At 39.2% G+C, this 19,395-nt stretch overlaps 2 protein-coding genes across 7 annotated transcripts in view; one reads left to right on the top strand and one right to left on the bottom strand.

Annotated features, from left to right (window-relative positions):
- The first annotated feature begins 345 nt into the window (after positions 1-345).
- Positions 346-12,276, top strand: RNF141 (ring finger protein 141). 5 transcript variants are annotated; one of them, XM_054068556.1, is made up of 6 exons: positions 346-470; positions 2,890-3,092; positions 4,447-4,555; positions 5,499-5,680; positions 8,330-8,437; positions 9,484-12,276. In XM_054068556.1, exons 2-6 carry the CDS (start codon positions 2,950-2,952, stop codon positions 9,632-9,634), a joined length of 693 nt encoding a protein of 230 aa, XP_053924531.1. In that variant the 5' UTR covers positions 346-470; positions 2,890-2,949; the 3' UTR covers positions 9,635-12,276. The 5 variants fall into 5 exon arrangements, with proteins under 5 accessions (XP_053924531.1, XP_053924533.1, XP_053924534.1 ...); XM_054068558.1 differs by having other exon boundaries at positions 348-470; positions 2,893-3,092; XM_054068559.1 differs by lacking the exon at positions 346-470 and adding an exon at positions 825-947 and having other exon boundaries at positions 2,893-3,092.
- Positions 12,277-14,399: 2,123 nt separating this feature from the next.
- AMPD3 (adenosine monophosphate deaminase 3) overlaps positions 14,400-19,395 on the bottom strand; it is a 34,609-nt gene continuing 29,613 nt past the window's right edge. For both annotated transcript variants that reach the window (XM_054068185.1, XM_054068184.1), the window contains exon 15: positions 14,400-18,741. In XM_054068185.1, coding sequence (XP_053924160.1) covers positions 18,565-18,741 — 177 coding nt within the window. In that variant the 3' untranslated portion in view covers positions 14,400-18,564. The remainder of the gene's footprint in view (positions 18,742-19,395) is intronic.

Below are 19,395 nucleotides of genomic sequence, written 5' to 3' on the forward strand. Positions count from 1 at the left end.
GTGCCTAGTGGTAAGATGAGGGGGAATGGCTTTAAATTCGAAGGGGAAGATTTAGATTAGACATAAGGAGGAATTTCTTCACAATGAGGGTGATGAGGCACTGGCACAGGTTGCCCAGGGAAGCTGTGGCTGCCTCATCCCTGGGAGTGTTCAAGGCCAGGGTGGATGAGACCTTGGGCAGCCTGGGCTGGTGGACATGTCCCTGCCCACAGCAAGGGCTGGAACTGGATGGGCTATAAAGGTCCCTTCCAGCCCAGCCCAAGGACCCCGCGCTGTCACAGGGACGCCCTGCCTAACCTCCAATGAACACAACGACCTCGATGACGCTTTATCTCAGCCGGGGAGATCCCAGCCCCCCGGAGCCGCCCCCGGTTCCCGTGTCCCCGCCCCGCGCCTGCGCTGCCGCCACTGCGGGGCCGCCTCGCTCCGGTGCGGGGCGGCGGCGGCGAGCAGGATGCCGGCGCGCCGGGGTGAGACCGCGGCGGCGCGAGGCCCGGGGGAGGCGCCGCGGGCGGGTGCCCCGGGCGGGGGCGGGAGGGGCCAAGGCGGTGGTTCCGCGCGCGCCGGGGTTGGGGGGGCAGCGGCGGAGACCAGGGGGGCGGGGCCAGGCTCGCGCGCCCGGGGGATGACCGTCCGGGGGCGGGGCCGGAGGTCGCGGTTGAACGACCGGGGGCGGGGCAGGCGCGCGCGGCTGCGGGGCGCGGCTGCAGGGGCGGGGACGGCGCGAGCTGGAGGAGGGGCGGGCCCAGAGCGTGCGCGGGGCTGAAGGGGCGGGGACGGCGGGTCAGGCTGAAGGGGCGGGGTCTCGCCTGGAGCGCGCGCTCCTGGTCTCGGGCGTAGCATCCATGAGGCGGCGGCTCCGCAAGGTGTTGTGGTGTCCGCTTGGCTGCGGTGTTCCTAGTCCAGCAGGGCACCTCTCAGCCAGAGGGCGCGCAGGAGAGCGGGCGGTGTGTGCGGGGGAGGGGTTGTGCCGCTGGGAGGCCTGGGGGCGCCTGCTGCGTGCTCAGCACACGCGAGGCCTGGATGGCCGGAGGGGAGCGACTTGGGGGGGGTGGGGAGAAGAGTGGCTTGAGTGGGAACACAGCTGTCTGGGAATAGAAATCAGTCAGAATTCCCGAGAGTAAGAAGGGTATAGAACTGTTGGAACGGGTCTAGGGTATGCTATGAAGTTTCTCAGAGGGCTGGAGCACCTCCCATATGAGGACAGGATGAGAGAATTGGAGTTACTAAGCCTGGAGAAGTGAAGGCTTCGAGGAGACCTTATAGCGACCTTCCAGTACCTGAAGGAGCTGCAGGAAAGCTGGGGAGGGGCTGTTTACAAAGGCTTGTAGTGATAGGCCGAGGGGGAATGTCTGTAAATTGGAGAGGGGCAGATTTAGACTAGACATAAGGAGGAAATTCTTCACAGTAAGGGTGGTGAGGCACTGGCACAGGTTGCCCAAGGCAGTTGTGGATGCCCCATCCGTGGAGGTGTTCAGGCCAGGTTGGATGAGGCCTTGAGATGCTTCGTCTAGTGGGAGGTGGAGGTGTCCCTGCCCATGACGGGGGTTGGAACTGGATGATCTTTAAGGTCCCTTCCAGCCCAAACTATTCTGTGATTCGTTCTAAATTCAAACAAACTGGAATGGAATACTGGAATAGTCCATGGAGTCCTCTGACACAAATTCACTTTATGTGTGCTGTGTTTTTCTTACACCATGGCAAGAAAAATTTCTTCACTGAAAGGGTGATCAGCTACCGGCACAGGCTGCCCAGGGAGGTGGTTGAGTCCCTGTCCCTAGAAGGATTTAAAAAATGGGTAGATGAGATGCTTAGGGATATGGTTTAGTAGTGGAGAGGTACAGTTGGACTTTATGATCTCAGTGGTCTTTTCCAACTAAGCAATTCTATGATTCTATAAGATCTTGACAGCTGTAAACTATATTCCTGGACAGTTTTATGCCAGGTGCACCCGTCCCTACAAACAGGTTGAAGTTCTGTGTTTCTGTAATGTCTGTCATGAAGTGTCTGTAATGCATCTGATATCAGATGATTCCATGTTTGAGTTAAGGTTAACTTTCTGCAGCGCACTTGCCATCTCAGACCTCTGTCTTGAGGAGTCTTAAAAAGGTGTGAAACTACTGGGGTTTATGTTACAAGCGAGGAACTCTATATAGACAGAATTAATTTTCACACCTCTATAAAAGAGCAAAGAAATTTTGGAGGAATGTCAAGTGAGAGGGATCAAGGGGAGGAAATGGATAAAGACTCAGAAGGCATGGGGTAGATCCTTATGCAGACTTTTAGGGGAAGAGGTAGGAGTGTAAAGGAAAGGTAAAATAAGTCGAAGTTTGAGAGACTTGAGCAAGTCAGTTCTGTAGTATGTCCTAAAGTTGGGTGTTATTTGCTGATAGGGAGGTTTCTAAATTTGTTTATACTGATGTGGATTCCTTGGCTTACCGGTTTAAGTTGATCTGTCAGTGTCAGTCCAGAGTAAGAAAACTAATTCCTAATGAAATGTCCATGTATAGAAATACATGTTTATTTGTAGACATTCTGACTTTTGCATACACAATATTTAGGGAAAACAAAGATTGTCATAGATTACCATCATCATCTCGAGATTTTCTTTTCCATTCCATTGGCTGTATTTATATGCGTGTGTTGGAGTTACTGAAAAATTTGTGTGAAAAAATATCTCTATTTGATACAAGTATTGCTGTAAGCAAAGTAATACATAAGTTAATGCTGCATTCCAGTCTCTTCTGCTTTGTTTCTGATTTGACTGTTCCAGTTATGTTATTGTAGAATAGTTAAACTGGTTAATGGGTAGTAGGCCTCTTATGCTAAAAGAAAATGAGGGAGTAGCTATTCATAAAACACACAAATGTAACTCTAAAATATTTTTAGCAGAGACTCTACAAGTGAACGAGAACTTCTTTCTACGGAACTGAGGTGAAGAACTTCACCATGGGTCAACAAATTTCAAACCACACACAAACTGTAATTAGCAAGTTGCCAGAAAAAGTAGCAAAGCATGCTTCTCTGGTTCAAGAAAGTGGTTTCCTAACGTATGAAGAGTTTCTGGGAAGAGTAGCTGAACTTAATGATATGTAAGCCTTACTTTGTTTCCTTGGGGTTTTTTCATGTTTTACACAGCTTGTATGCAATATATTCTCCTGTGCTGGCTATGCCAGAACTGGCCATCTGGTTTGAAACGTTTTCTTCAGTTCTTAAAGTTTCTATAATGGCTGTAATTACACTTCAAGAATTATTTTTTTTCTCCTTAAATTCACTTTTCTCCAATGCTCTCCTTCTAGCAAGTGTTGCTTTTCTCTTAAATGCTCACAAGAGGTAGACATTTACCACTATCTTTTTGCCAGCATTACCGGTCTCCCTTGCTCTTTCCTCCCTCCATCAACCACCTAAAGATGCAATGCTGCTTCCTCTCTGCCCATCACTTTTGATAGGAAGTAGCAATATAAGCCCCATAAAGACAGTATAGCTACCCTGGGAAGGTAGAACCCAAGATGGAACTGTATGTGACCATCTCTCCCACCTCTGTGGACAGGCAGTGCTGTTCCTCATTAAAGATGAGATGTGCCTTACTGTCTGAAACCAGTGACCAAGATAACACCAAACAAAAGGCTGCATAAAGTGAGATTTTTCATAGCCTGCCTTTTTGACCGATATCCTCATGGTAAAAAGAAATTAGCCGAAGAGCACGATTGTCATTTTTGCCCAGTGTTTACAATATGAAATTATACAAAGTGGAAAGATATACACTGAGAAGGGACTTTATAGTGTGTGGATTTTGGTAGTCATTGATGTTTAACTGTAATGTGAATTTGTATTCCATTTAGAAATTGTCTTGTGCAGTGTCATACTTTCATGAATGACCTTCAGGAATAGAAAGCTGTCTTCTAGGTAGACACTTAAATTTTGAAAAACATTACTTTATGTTTTGCCTGAGAATCTAAGCATCTCTCTATATAATTAACTGCAAAATATCATTGTTATTCGAGGGTTAATTTCTTTACAGGTTTTACCTCAGCCTGAATGTAACACAGCTTGTTCTGATTCTTATGGAATAGACCTTTGTGTCTGTATTACATTAAAAAACCCCAAATACAAAACCCTCAAAATCTCGGGGTCACCTAGAGGTTTCACCTGACTGCTTCATTTTTAAACTATACTAACAAAAGTCCAGCTGGTGTTGGATCAAAATACTTGCACATCATTTTCTGAAATTTAATGTGCAATTTAAAGTGAAGTGGACTGTATATTTTATATTTAATGACATGCTAAGAAGATTGTTACTCTTTAATTTCACGTCTCTGGACAGTACTGATAAAATCCCTGTAGAGATAAGGAGCACATAGGTGAACAGTAAATACCAGCTTTGCTGAGGTTGCTGATCTTTGCATGTCTAGCATGTGACACAAAACTGATGTTTCTTTATTTCAGTACTGCAAAATTAGCTTCTGGACAAGACAAGCATCTGTTATTTGAAGTGCAGCCTGGTTCTGATTCTTCTGCTTTCTGGAAGGTGATCGTTCGGATAATATGTACTAAAGTAAGATTGTTGAAAATTTTAATTTGGTGGGGATTTCGTGTACAGATATTTGAGGGCTTTCACGGATAAAATGCAACAGCCACTACATATATTTTGAGTATATAGTTTTGTACAGATTATGTATTCAAGGATACCTGTTTAAGTTAAGCCTAAATTCTAAGTTTCTGCAAAAAACAGGTTAACAAAAACATTTTCATAACTAAGCTTAAAGGGGAGTGTTTACAGCCCATTAGTTACAGACTCAGATAATTTGTGAGGTCAAGTCGTGGTAATCAAATAGTACAACAAACTGGGAACTACATAGTTTGATAGTAGGAGAAGTTAGTCAGCAATTTCAAGCATTATTAGTTGAGCTAGTGTATTCTGATTCCTTAGGAAACTAATCTAAAAGAGTTGAATGATTAACTTAGTTTGAAGACTAAGAGCTCAGTTTGCTTTTTCTAATGGAAGAGCTTTTTTCTCTTTTGAATCCTATCAACTAACATTCTTAAATGGTCCTGAATCCACTGAGCAATGTTAACATGCAGTTTCAACCAAACCAGCTCTCAAACTTTGTTCAAAACCAAGTTTGTAATTTTCTGTTTGCTCTTAGTTTTTGTTAAGGCAGCCATTATTGTAGGCTACTTTAAGTTGAAATATTAAATAACTGGTTATTCTGTTCTTCTTGGTTTGGCCCAGTTTTTTAGACATTAGGTCCCTACTCAGAACTTTATGCATTTAAGTAGTGATGGTAATTGTCTTGCCCTAAAAGTCCTAACTGTGGTGTTCCTCATGATGAAGCAGCTGTGTTAACAAGTGTTAACTCTTACTGAAGCAGACTGCAATTTGCTAACCTAGTGATGCATGCTTGGGAAGGGGGCTACTGCCATGAGAATTGAAGTGCATTTGAACAATGTCCAGTAAAAGTCTGATCTGTAATTGTAAACAATTTTTATATCTTAAGATAAATAAAACGAGTGGCATCGTGGAAGCTTCCAGAATCTTGAACTTGTATCAGTTCATTCAACTTTACAAAGACATCACCAGCCAAGCAGCAGGAGTTCTTGCAGAGAGTGGTGCTTCTGAAGAAGCTGCTGAGAGTTTGATGTCTGTGTCATCTTGTCAGGCCAGCTTGTGGATGGGAAGGTATTTAATGTACTCTAGCTTCTGACTACAGTTACAAAGTAAATATTTCAGAAATTGTGTGTAAAAACTGAACTACAAACACCTAATGATCAAACCTGCACCCTCTTGGCAGATGCAGACTTTGTATCACCACAAACATGAATAGCGCAACTTCTCTTTACCAAGAAAGCCCAAGAGTACTTGGCTTGTTTAATTTTTGGTTTGTTTAATTGTTTTAATGATCCATTCTAATAGAAACATGGTATATGTTGAATGTTGTGAATAAGGAAACAGGAGGAAATGGAATCAGCTGCAGCTACAAATCTAGGGGGCTTGACAGTGTTTGTTTAAAAGGATTTTGTTATTGTTCCACTTAAACTTTCTCTTCCTCTTTTAAATTTTGGCATGTGAAAGTTCCCATCTGTTGCCACTAGAAACTCTCAATCATAGTAATAATTTAACTTGCAAGACTGGAAAAATGTGAACTCTCTCACTCGTGTTGACATCCTGCTTTGCTAACTAGAGGAAAAGCAAAAGACCGAGGTCAACACCTGCAATAACTTCAGTTCAAACTGTATGTAACAGAAAGAAGCTTGTCACCCTTTCCCTATATGGAAATGTTGCTACTAGTAATTCCTTATGTTTAACTTTGTGAATTAGTTTGGAGTTCTAACTCATTTCTAAGTGAGGTAGAAATAGGTTTTACAGGATAAACTAATAAATGTTATAGTTCACTATATCAAGCACTGAAGAACTGGTAGCCAGGCCTTTTTAACAAAACAAGTACTGAGACAGTTACCTGTCATTAGAATGTCGCTCTCCAGCTGTTGGAATGAGAAAGGAGTCAGCTATATTGTCATTATACAGAGAGCGCCCACTGTTTTTTTTCTAGTCAGTGGATTGTGAAATCTGTTCTTTTCATTGAATTTCCTGTTTGTTTTCCATTATATCATCCCCTTTGCTTGAATTCTTCTCACCTTTAGACATCTTTCAGCTCTATGAGAGCTAGCCGCCACTGTCCAAAAATAGCAAATATTATCTGTTCAGTTCTTCTTATCTTAACTTCTTCCACTGTAATAGTATCTCATTTCTCTAGAACATCCATTTCCAATTTGGAGCATTGCAAAATATCCATAAGTGGCTTATGCTTTCTGATAAGGAATAGACAAACATTTCCTTAGTTTGTCATTCTTTTCATTTTACCATTTCTTCAGAAGCTTAGTCCTATGGCCAGTCTTAGGTTCCAGAAACTTTATAAATAGGGCATCCATTCTAAGTATAATTTCATGTGTATATGCCAGCAAATCTCAAAAATTGAAGTGTTACCAAAGGTTAGTGCTCAGAGTTGCACAGGGATAGGGAAACAAAAGGGAGCAAGTCCAAAGAACATTGTGAGCTAATCAAAAGATATGTTTTTTTGGAAACTATCGTCCTCGCTATATGCGAATTGCCATCTGTAGGAAAAAATCTCCTAGCATTTTAAAGTAATTTCTCAAAAAGCAACTTAATAAGGAAACCTCAAGAACCTACTGAAGAATAAAACAAAAGCATGTTATTTGCTGTCCATTAGGTGACTTATCTGTACAGTTAAAAATTACTCTTGTATTTGCCAATCTCCCAAGATACCTATACAAAAGAGGTCTGGTCAATAGTCATTAAGGTGTTCTGTCTCTCCTGAAGTGCCATTCTTTCCAGAATGCTAGCTCTGTGCCCCAAGTCAGAGAAGACGTTGAAGCGTTTCGGAACACTTATTTGGCTATCTCGGAAGTGAGCCATGACTGTAAAATTACAGAACTTTACATTTATAGTTAGGGCAGTGAAAGCTGAGGATTCTCTGCACGTTTTCACGTTTGCAAAGCTTTTACAATGCAGGTATTTGAGATACTACTGTTTGGAACTTTAGATACAGATGGATGTTATTTGGGGGAAAAATGATGACGAATAAAACGAAAATGTCTGGCTTGGGAACTGATGTACTTTTTGAACTACTTTTTTGTTTTCCTCAACAAGAACACCTAGAAGCTTAACTGGAAAACCAGTCAATTTGAGATGCAGTCCTAATTTGAAGGAATGAGGAATGCATTGTGAGCTAAAACCAGCCTTCTTAATCTAATGAGCAGCTTAACTCTGGGCGTTATGATGGCATGTGAAATTAGTGGACATGCATTCAAGTAGTGATCTTCTCAGCATGCATGTTTTTATCTAGGATATAAGCCTGTACACAAGAAATTTGTCAAAGTTCATTATGAAATAGTTCAGCCCAACACTGTGAAAGGAAGGAAGATTCTTCTCTTGCCTTACCCTACATAAACAGTGTGTCTGCTCTATTTCCCAGTCATGTGATACATAACAGTTGCTACTTTTCACTCCTCCTTGATAGGGAAAAGGATTTGCATAACCCTTTGCAACACCAAAGGAACCACATGACACAGAAAATAAATGCATATTCTTCACTTAAAGCTATTTGTCTGTGGCTTGAACCTACATCTGCTGATGTAGCCTGGGATGATATAACTAGTCCAGTCACACAATTATGTGTTCCTTGAGGATAACTACAGGTGTTTCTTTCTGTCCATAACTAATTATTATTAAAGATTTAGTAACTAGTGTAGTTACCAGGACATAAATATAAAACTTATGTGGCAGACAATACTGTTTTTTCTTCTGCAGGGTTAAACAGTTGACAGATGAAGAGGAATGTTGCATCTGTATGGATGGGCGTGCTGATTTAATCTTGCCGTGTGCTCACAGTTTCTGCCAGAAATGCATCGATAAATGGTAATACATATTAAAGGATATTCGTTATTTTATAGTATATACTGACATGCTTCATTTTTGTCTGACAGATTCCCTAGTTCCTATATGATTTAATGTCTGAAGATACTGCAGGCTAATGTACATATGATACATAAGGAGCTTGAGAAAAATCAGACTGCAGCAGAAGGAAAGAAGGGTTTCAGAATTTATAAACAATGTATGAGTAGTTTAATTTTGGGAAAAGGGATGTGAAAGTGCTTTTCAGCATTTGTTTTGTAATTTCTCACCTTTTTCTATTCCTGTTACATTATACTCTTGCTCAAAAACTAGAGGAGACAGGGTTTATGCTGATGCTGGCGTTATGCTTTACAACATCATTAAAAATTTTTAAGTTAAAAATCAATAGTTTGTAAGACTGCAAATAAATGCAAGTTGCATGGTCTCATCACTTATTTGGGAAATAACTGTCAGATAGGGGTTTTTTTCCGTATATTATGCTTTCACTTGAAATAAATAGCATACAATTTACTAATGTAAGTATATTGGACTTTTCCAGGAAAAAAATTCTTCTCAGTAGCAAACCTTCACATTTATGTATGACGTGTTCACCTTCATAGTAAACTGAACAGCTTTTCTTTTAACAGCAGAGTTCCTTTTTCTCTTTATGTAGGCAGCTTATGTGGACCGGTTACTGAAGTACCTCAGCTGAATATCAAAAGATAGGAAGAATTAATTTAGACTGTGAATTTCCATTTAAACTTTCTGGACAGGTAGCTAGATGCATTCCATTTAACCTTAGCAAACTTAATTATGAGGAACGTGACTCCAAATTTATCACTCAAAGAATGGAGCTACTTTTAGAATTGTTGGCCAGTCTTTCTCACAAAGGAAAAGTTTTTAAACAAACAAAAAATATATAGGTAGTCTAATCCAGTTAACCTGATCATTCTTGAAGTTCTCACTGGGTTATTTGGGTTGCTTTTTTTATCTGGGGGCTTTTGTAGCTTTTTTTTTGGCCAGGAAGAGACCATCAATGAAAAACACTCATTTCTCTGGCTTCCTAACAGGAGTGACCGTCACAGAAGCTGTCCTGTCTGCCGTCGGCAAGTGACTGGAGCAGGAGATTCATGGGTGGTCTCAGATGCACCCACAGAAGATGATATCGCTACTTATATACTTAACATGGTAGATGAGGCGGGTCAGCCTCACAGACCCTGACACTGGCCAACAAGCTGGTAATAGCAGCAGCACTTGAAGCTTTCATTTTCGTTTACCTCTCCTTGCCGTTCTTCCACAAGTCTTTTTACTCCTCTTCTTGGCTGCTGTGAATCTATGCTGCTCTTTTAAAACGCTGGGTATATGATCCCAGTGTATGTGTGTGCAGTCTTAATTATTAATCTGTACTTTCAGTAGACTCTTAGATTGCTAATGACATTTTTTTAACAACTTTTGATATTAATTATTTTGTTGACTAGACGAAGCAATTTATAACAGCACAACTACTACCACTAACTGCTCTTTGAACATCACAGTGTACTGCTACAGAAAATGAACCATGTCAGATGACTTGACCTCACAGTTCTTATCCCTAAAAGCAGTCCATTTTAGTTTCATGACAAGTGTGAATAAAGATGAATTAGCACTAGTGATTATTAATTTGAAATTTTACAGTTGAAGATATCCCACTAACTGTTCTTCAGTAGCCAGTTACTGCTGCTTTTAGTGTTTACAAGTACTGATTTCAGTCTGATCTGTTACAAGCTTAATATTAATTATTCTAAATCTGTTTTGGGGAGAGTAGGCAGCTCTGTAAATGTACTTGTGCACTTCCCTTTATTCTTCTAATACGATTATCTCTTAAATATTATATTTAGCATAGTTGTATTAGCTTGGAAACATTAAGCAGTTTCATACAGAATCCTAAAAAGAGTAAATCAATTTCTTTATAGTTTTTTGATTAAGAGCAGCCAAAATTATTTTTAAACATTAGGCATATCTGAAGAAATGACTATTTGAATTAGCAGTTAAGGTGTAGTTTAGTCTGAGACTGTGGTTTTGTCTGCTTCTCTTGAGTTTTTGAAGTGATGAAATCAGAGTTATAAGGTATAGTATGAGTTGCAAAATGATAATCTAAGTAAGGGTGCTGTGCTTTATATCTACAAGTGCAATATGCTTTTATGTAGCAGAGAGAAACTTCTACTTTACTAATACTGTTGCTTGCAGTGAGATGTGCATGTGACAACTTGGAAAATCACAACTGGAGTGCAAATGTGTTTCTGTGTCTAGCTGAGTAAATTCTTTAAAGATTCAAATTTAGACAGTCTAAAATAAATTGTTAGTATTCAGGGAACCCATTTTAAGCCTCTTTTGCTTAAATAGTGTTACAGAAATCACCTGCTATTGTAGAGAATTAATGATTTTTTTATATATATTAACAAATACTAGTCTTAACTTGGGGCTATTGAGTGAGAAATATTCAAGTGTAGCATTTGAGGGAATATCAGCATAAATCTTGCTTACTATAAGACTGTGTTTTTAATTACCGCACTTGTTAAAATTCAGTGACGCCATAAAGTTAGGTAAGGCCTTTTATCACAGACAGGTTCTGAATTAAAAGGCGTATGCACATGTAGATAGGTACATTTTGGGTTATTTTTCTTAATTGGCTACAAAATAATTTAATTACATTGAAGAACTACAAAATAATTTAATTACATCTTGGGAATTTATTGTACTTCTGTTTGTTAAGGAACGTGCATAGTGTGTGGCACCTATTTAAGCTTGGCTTATGGCACAGTTGCCAAATTTATCATAGACATTAAGATAGATAAGCAACATATTCTTGTGTGCATCATCTAAAAGCCATTATGGCTTACTGTGTAAATCTGTATTTAACTATTGAAAAATCCATTTATGAATGTATATATCTTAAAACTTTTTTTTTCCTTTGTTAATCCTTTGATATCAATGAGGTGTTCTTCAGAAGATGTGTGGACTGTTTGTTTGCATAAAGGCAGTTATTACCGAGGCTGGAAATTGTAAATGGTCAGGGCTTTTCCACTAAAGTATTTGCAAATATTCCTAATCACACACTGGTTTGGCTTCATTTTGCTTTATGAGCTTGCATTAATCCATGTTCAGAACTTTAAAATAACCTTTGGATTTTTTAAACTTTTTATATCACTGGAACACAAAGAGCATCTAAATTAAAGCTTCAAGCTAACTTTATTTTTCAAGTATTTCAGGAATTATACTTCTGAACAGAGATTTTATAAGTTGACTTTCTGCTGAGAACTTAAACTTCTTAAAATGTAATTTTGTAATGATGCAAACAGGTTGTTAATTGCAGCGTAATGGTACTTGCAATATAAACTAATGCAAAAATTATTTAAATAGTGAAAAAACTTTGTATTCTGTACAGCTTTTTTAATTAAGTTGCTGTGATTCACACTGCTGTGATGTAGGTACTGTAATGTGTGCCTTGTAAAATATATGTACTGTATGTTACATGGGATAGTTAACACTAAAAAACTAATGATTTTATACTGGTTGGTGTTACCTAGTCTGACGTGCTACATTTAGCAAGGAATTTTGGAAAAGGGAAAGGGATCCCATTGGCAGGGACATGGCAGTGGGTTCCAGAAGGTGGAACTTGAAAATGTGAATTACAACAAATAGCTGTTGGTGGGGGCATTAGAACAAACTAAAATTTCTTGTGTTAAGTCAAGATTTCTTACAGGTCTACTGTGAAATTGTAATTTAAACATTATAGAGTGTATTAATAGCTAGGGACATTCGAGTATATTAAACTTTGTGTATGAATTGTGCAATAAAGTTACTTTGGAAGAAATGTCAAAGTTCTTCTAGCTTAAGCATTCTCTTGACTTTAATACCACGAAAGTCTGAAAACTGAATTTGAAACTAAACACTGCTTCATTCTACAGTGGTGTGGTGGAAGGTTTGTCATTGTGAGCCAGGTATCTCAAACTTTGAAGTGTGCTATTAACAAGGTAGCTTAATTTTAGCTCTGCAAAAAAAAAGGCATTCTGATTCTTCTGTTTTTCTTTTGTCAAAAGAAATAAATTGGAACATTCTGCAGTGATGGGAAAAAACTGCCTCATAAAAGGACAGTATTGAGAAGCAGATTTCTTTGGGAAAAGGATTTTTTTTTTTTTCCCCAGAGGATCGTGAGTTACTTTACCTCCCAAGTTATTCCATCATGTTTCTGATAGTATTTTAAAGCATAAGAATGCTGGGGTTTATACTATTCCTTTTTCTCAGATTTTTTCTGGTTTTTAATAAAATTTGAAGTATATAATTAGTGTAATTGTTTCATCTGTCTAGTCACTTGGTTTATCTGTTTGGATCTTTCAAAGCCAAGTGAGAAATGGGAGAGGAATGCATTAAGAGATCGGGAAATTAAAATTGAAAAACTTCCCAGTCGAGTGACACACCAGGAGGTAGGTGCAGTGTCCCTGAGGAACTAACAAATGTTTATATTTACTAGGTTTCTAGTTTAGACACCATACTAATGTAATGTGCATGTTTCTTTTTTCTAGTGGGAAATGGCAACTTTAACTTGGGTATCTTTCCTTTAAAGGGAATTCTGCACATAGGTGTAAAGGTTTTTTTTTTTTTTTAATTAGTACTCATTCCAGTTTTGGAAACACAAGGCAACGAGTGACATCTCTGTGCTGTAGTTCTGAGCTGAACTGTTAAATTCTACCCCTGTGTAGCAGTATGTGCCAAATGCATTATTTTTAGAAGGAACATTTTAGCTATGGCTCTTTCTGTCCCACTGAGTCCTGGAACAGCCTCCTCAGGGAGCCTTAAAGATGCTTGGTTTAAGTGGGAGCTGTACGTTAACCTGTCTGGCCTTAATTCTTGACACTGCACATACGCAATTCTTTTATTTTTTATCCATTGGATACATGTGCTCTGTAATGGAAGTAATTATATTGTGACTAATGTTATAATTATTATTTATTTTCTTTGGTTTTCTGTTGTTAAACCACTTTTGAGGATAACTTACCATGAGGCTTTATCCTCACTTGTTCTAAGTGGGTGAATGGAATTCTTTCTTATTCATGTGGCTTAAAAAATCAGTAATTTGAAAACTTGAGGGTTTTTTTTCAATTGTTATTTCTTCTGATGTTTGGTTCTAAGGTCTAGAATTTATCATATGGCAACATACTGTACAGATGGAACATTCTTTTCCTGTTGCTACGTGTAGCTGAAATTAACCTGGATGGGATTGGTGATCTTTTCCAGTAACCGCAGCGTATGATGACCAGATGTGCCTTTTTCTGTGAACTGGCCTCATGTCTGTGAGGGTTCTGACAACATATGCTGCTGGCAGGATGCTAAGTGGCAGACGATTGCCTACCTCACTAACCTAACTGTTCAGGATGAAATATTAAACACTGGGAATGGATTTTGTAGGCCTGAAATTAAACAAAAAATTATCAAGTTTGTGGCCTTGGCCGTGGATGGAACTTTCCCCAGCTGAGTCTGGTGGAAAACTATCCAACAGGTAATTGAGCACTCTATGGTTCAAAGTGCTATTTGAAAATACAAAGTGTTTTCATGAATAAAACTTAAATTAGTCAGAAAGCCACCCTTGAGAATTCAGTTGTGTGTGGAACACAGCAGGATTTTGATACAATAGTCTGTGCTTCTGTGCTAATGTGGTTCCAACCCACTTTAACAGACCTTCCAAACATCTTTTTTAATGTGAGATGGTACCCGTTAGTCAATATATACTATTCTTTATGCCACTTAACACTGATGCTTGGGAGACATATGGGGGGAGCTACACATCCTTCAGTTGCGGTGAATCCGTACTCTTGTGCTTCATGAGTGCTGCAGGTGCACAGAAATAAAGGGTTTGTGTACAGAACAAGACACACATTTCTAATTTTCATCTAAAAATCTTTTATTACATTTCCTACGGAAGAAAGTAATTTGTATTAAACTTTTTCCTCAAAAGTCATCTGGACTGTAACAGGATGTCTATGTTGATATCAACTACGTATTTCAATTTGTCGGTTGTTAGTTTCTTAGTTGTGTTGGCTTTGTCACATAAAGCTGGTCTGTGTATTGCTTAAATTGTTTCAACCACAAGTGTCAGAACTGCTTTCCTGCACCCTAATTCAGGCATTTTCACTCTGCTTAATGCCAAGATGAGGCTCCAGGATCAGGAAGAGGTGCCGGATGCCTGACCCCGATGCTCAAAGTTTGGATGAGCAGGGAGCCAGGGCACCAAGAGACAGGGGGCAGCCCTGCAATATGATTTCACTTCAGTACTTTAGTGCCAGGTCTTCTCTTGGCACAAAGGAGAACAGCTGTTTTTTGTTAACAGTGAGTTGCTTTAAGTCATGTAAGCTTTTAGCTCCTCCTTCTAAATATTGCTTAGTACCTTCTCTATCATCTCTACACTGGGTTTCTTTTTGGTTTTCATGCTGTGGTAGTCCTTAATTTTGGTTTAGTCTTCTGTACTGCTAGAAGTTTAATTGCAATGAGTTTTAGTTGTGCTTAAATATAGAGATTTTAAGCAGTTACTAATTTATCAAGAGGTACACACACACAAAACCCCTAACCGTATTCTTTTATTATTTATTTATTATTGTAATGTTGAATGCTTCCACAAGAGGCAAAAGATAAACATCATTTAACCCAGGCACAGAAAGAAAATTTTTTACAGACATCCCTTCTCCCACCCAACTTCTTCAAAGTTTAATTTCAGCAAGGCAAATAGAGCAGAAAGGTTCAGCCACAAGAACAATGATAGAAGAAGATCGGGGAGCTCTGGGGTGAGAAGAAAAAGTGGCAGAGCAAATGCTTAAGTTTGCTAAAGTAACAGAATGGAAACGTATCACTAGAAACTGCTCAGATATGTTGTAAGCAAATAACCATGATTAACCATTCTAGGTCAAAATCTAGAATGCTTTCAGCTAACAGATTTAAGAAGTCTTGAAGAATAATTGAACCTTAACATCAATCGTGACAGAATAGGATATTCTCCCATTCTGAAGCAACACCCGCCCCAGTCATCACCTACAATGATGTTCTTGTCCCGTTGTGGTTGAGTAAACATAAGCTGTTGTGTACCCAGGTTAGATCGCAACACCATCAGGGCAGAAGTCAGCAACTGCTCTGTCTTGTGTATGAGTAAATGTGTACAACAGTAACTAAGATGTCAGTAACCCTTCAGCCCTGCATCTGTCCTGCATTACGTTCAGATCCAAGACCATAAGGTTATTTTGAACAGCCATGCGTTAGAACAAAAGTGCAACTTCAAAAAAGAAATGAAACTGAAGTTTTAGAACTGAACTTGAGAATCAATAAATTAATAACTTTGCTTAATTAAAACATGACCAGAAGAGATGTAGTTGTGAAAGCTTGGAAGGATGTTACCTTTTTTCTCTAACTAAAACTATTGGCTCAAAGTATCCTTAAAAGCAGCACACAAGGAAACACAGAAAGCAGAATATGTAGTTGTAGCCACTTGTGTTTTACTGTTATTATAGTCAAAATCGATTACTGTCCCCTAACTGAATATGCAAATCCAGTTTGGGGTTTTTTCTTTAATAAGAGCTACAGACATTTTAGAACCTGATGTGTTTGAGGTAAGGAAAGCTGAAAAAGTATTAAACATACACCAATTTGATATAACATAAAGAAAACTGAGAAATCTAAGTGACACCAAAAGCAGCACTAAAAGCAATCTTCAGGTGAAACAACTCAAGTAAAGCGTTGTTTATTAGGTGACAACACCCAACATTTAAATTCTTCAAACCAAGCATGTTAGCCTGGTTGTTCAATCTGGATGCAGAAGCTTTTCTCAGGTAAATAATGCTATGTTCATAATTTATTAGTAAGTTTTACTAATGAAAACAAGATGCCTGCATTTTATGCAGTTAAAATGCTTGAGCCACTGTTTTCAGACTTCTTCCTAAGAAAATTACACTCGCCCATCCCAGTAATACATTATATGAGCTGCTAGAGCTTCTAACATCAAGGCCAATGGACATCATTGACTATGAACTTCGGACAATTTTACTATCGTACAGTTGAGCAGCGTAGCACGGTTTCACACGATTTTTAGCTGCACAAGGAATACAAAATCTGGCACTAGTTGAACACTGCAGCCATTAGGCCAGGTCACTGAAGAGCTAAAGGCAAGTCTCCTGTTTGCAACCATATTTTGGATGAAGAACGACTGCAATTGCTGCAGCTCTGTATGCATGACACTGGCTCACTATAATGCTGACTGGATGGCCAGGACTCTGCTCCTGTGCCTCGGTCTCCTTCAGAGCAGCATTGCTTCCAGGCTGCTTCCTAAGGGTCTTTTGGTTTTACCATTCTCATGGGGCTCTCGTAGGGCTGCACAGCTGTAGGAGGTAATAAGTAATTCCTCCTTCCCTTACTTTGGTGCCATTTCCCTGCACTGTCACCATTCAGGACAGCAGGTACATTAAAAAAGTGTCCTTGTAGGTATTGCTTTGAACTGCTACAGCCTGAGGAGAGAGCGTATGTCTTCAATGCATATATACATGTATGCCATTAATAAGTTGTTTGGTACCTGTGATGTCACCACTGCTACTTCTGGCTGTATTTACAAGGGGAAGTGAGACCTGATGTGCCCAACCCCCAGGAGAAGGGCCTGGCCTAAGAAATACAAGTGGCACAAGACATCCGATGCAGTGAAACATGCAGGGTTCCAGGTCTAGTGAGGCTTGCTTGGCTGGCTCGTATTCATCTGGGGTTTTTCCATTCATTCTGTATTACTGTTCCAAGATGCCTAACCTCCCTATGCATTGTATTAGATACCCAAGTCTCTAACCATAGGCTCAAGATCCCAGCGTGAGGATCCCAGCTTAGTAAATTTGAAATAAGTAGTGGAATGTTTGACTTACAGGCATCAACCTCCTCTGCTGCCCCTAGCCTCCCGTCTTTCTTTTGTGTGAAACTTGCATGCAGCTTCTGCAATACATAGCTGCTATCACATTATTACCTTTACTCTTTTGTAAATGAGAAGTACTGTGTCTTAAAAAGGATGATCAAATAGAAAACAGAATGAAAGGGATACACATTCCAGTAGGTGTATTTTAGTAGCCACTCCTTCATAAATAAAAAGTTTAACATAACATGATTTGAAATGACATATTTCAAGTGGGCTTGCTTCTGTATGAATAAACAGTTTGACTTCTCATTCAACTCTGACTAAAATACAAACTAACACAAATGTGTAAAAAGGTGTCAGAAGTAGGACCAGAACCCACGTCTGGAGTTTCTACCACTGATTCATAAGAACACTTCCTTTGTTGGAGTAAAAAATTTCTCTTTGCACATAACCAAAATTATCTGCATAAATTCCCAAGTAATTTGAACTGGCATATCCACATATTCCCATTACAAATCAATTAAAAAGTGTTCTCAACTTTCAAGGCAAAGTTTTCGTGATGTAATTAGACTTACTATGTACAATAGTGATGATTTTGACACCATGTTTTCTACTCACTAGATTAAAAAGCATTGATCTGCTGTTCTTCACAGACATCCTACGTGACAACAGGAAGTAATTAGTCATTAAACAAGACAACCAGTTTTTGGTTTTTCTTGTTTTCCAGTATAATGGCAGAAACATTAAGATAAAAACTGTGTTAGAACACCTTCCAGAATGAAAGGGTAGGCTCAAAAATATGCACCACATACAGACTGCTAAAAGGTTCAACTTGCAAGTGCTAAAGGCCATGATTGCTAGAGACTGGCAGGACAAAACCAGGTGCACGTGTAGTGTCTGCATCTGCAGAATGCTAAGGTGCATATCACAGGTGCACTGTGAATGGTCTGTTGTTTTCCAAGCTACAAAACAGCGCACAGTTAAGACAGTAGGAAACAAATATTACATGATTCTGAGTTTGCATTTAATATTTACAGCAATCTTACAAAGTATAATGTCTGTAGAAACTCAAATTTTTGCCATGAGAATAATGCAGTAAAAGATAACAGCGAAAGCTGTTTACCTTCCATAGAGACTCTGGTTTTCTCTGTACTGTTCAGTTATGTCATCGAAGACAGATGATTCCATGTTAATTAGCATCTTATCCTGCTTAGTGAAATCTCTGGTTTCTTTGAGTTTGTAACTACTTTGACAGAGTAGAAATCTCGTCTGTTCTCATGGCATCAGAGAGAAAACTAAGTTCATTGCACAGCGTCTCATACCTGAAGGCCATCCGGATCTGTGCAACATTTGTCTTTCGAATGTCATTTCCCTCAGGCCCTTCTTTACAGTAATTCACACCTAAGAATTTCTGTTTTTCCTGTGAACAGCATTAAACATAAAGATGTCAGTTCAACTGTTTTCATTTACTGTATAACTGAGAATTTGTTAGTTGAATGACTCCAGTGCAAGTGAAAAGAGCAGCTTCAACCCACTGGCTGCTGAACCTCACCTCAGTCTTCACCAGTTCTGGAGTTCAGAAAAGCTTACATATGTAATTAATAAGCAGTGCACTCATTCTGGGTTACTAAAACCATATGTGCTAGTGTTTGGTCTTCACTACTACATCTTTCATGTGAGAGGTAAAAAAGAGGCTTAGGTTTCTTTTGTTAAATATTGCACAAGAGGCAAATTAGCAGTTGTCACTAGAGAATATTGGAAGAAACAACAGAACATCCTTGTAAAGCTGCTTCACATACCAGGTCAAGAGGAATGTTTGAAAGCCACATAGAAGAAAAGGTGCTCTAAAATAAGTTCTAGAGAAAGCCATGGATTATTCTTAAATCCAAAAGGGAATTTTGGTTTTAAAATTGATCTGACTGCCTATCTAAACCAGAATATTTTCTGTAGTACTCCCTTCTAAGGAAAAACATGGCAAGCTTGTGACAGACCGTTTGTTATCACTCAATTTACATGACGTATAAAATGACTTGCAAAGGGATATCTCACCCAAATAACTAAAGGTCTGGGACTG

This window comes from Cuculus canorus, chromosome 5 (assembly GCF_017976375.1).
Source record: "Cuculus canorus isolate bCucCan1 chromosome 5, bCucCan1.pri, whole genome shotgun sequence".
Lineage (NCBI taxonomy): Eukaryota > Metazoa > Chordata > Aves > Cuculiformes > Cuculidae > Cuculus > Cuculus canorus.

Coding starts and splice junctions, on each gene's coding strand:
- RNF141 (XM_054068556.1), top strand. CDS start 2,950: ATGGGTCAACAAATTTCAAACCACACACAAACTGTAATTAGCAAGTTG. Junction 5,681..8,329: donor GCCAGCTTGTGGATGGGAAG/GTATTTAATGTA, acceptor TTTCTTCTGCAG/GGTTAAACAGTTGACAGATG. Junction 8,438..9,483: donor CAGAAATGCATCGATAAATG/GTAATACATATT, acceptor GCTTCCTAACAG/GAGTGACCGTCACAGAAGCT.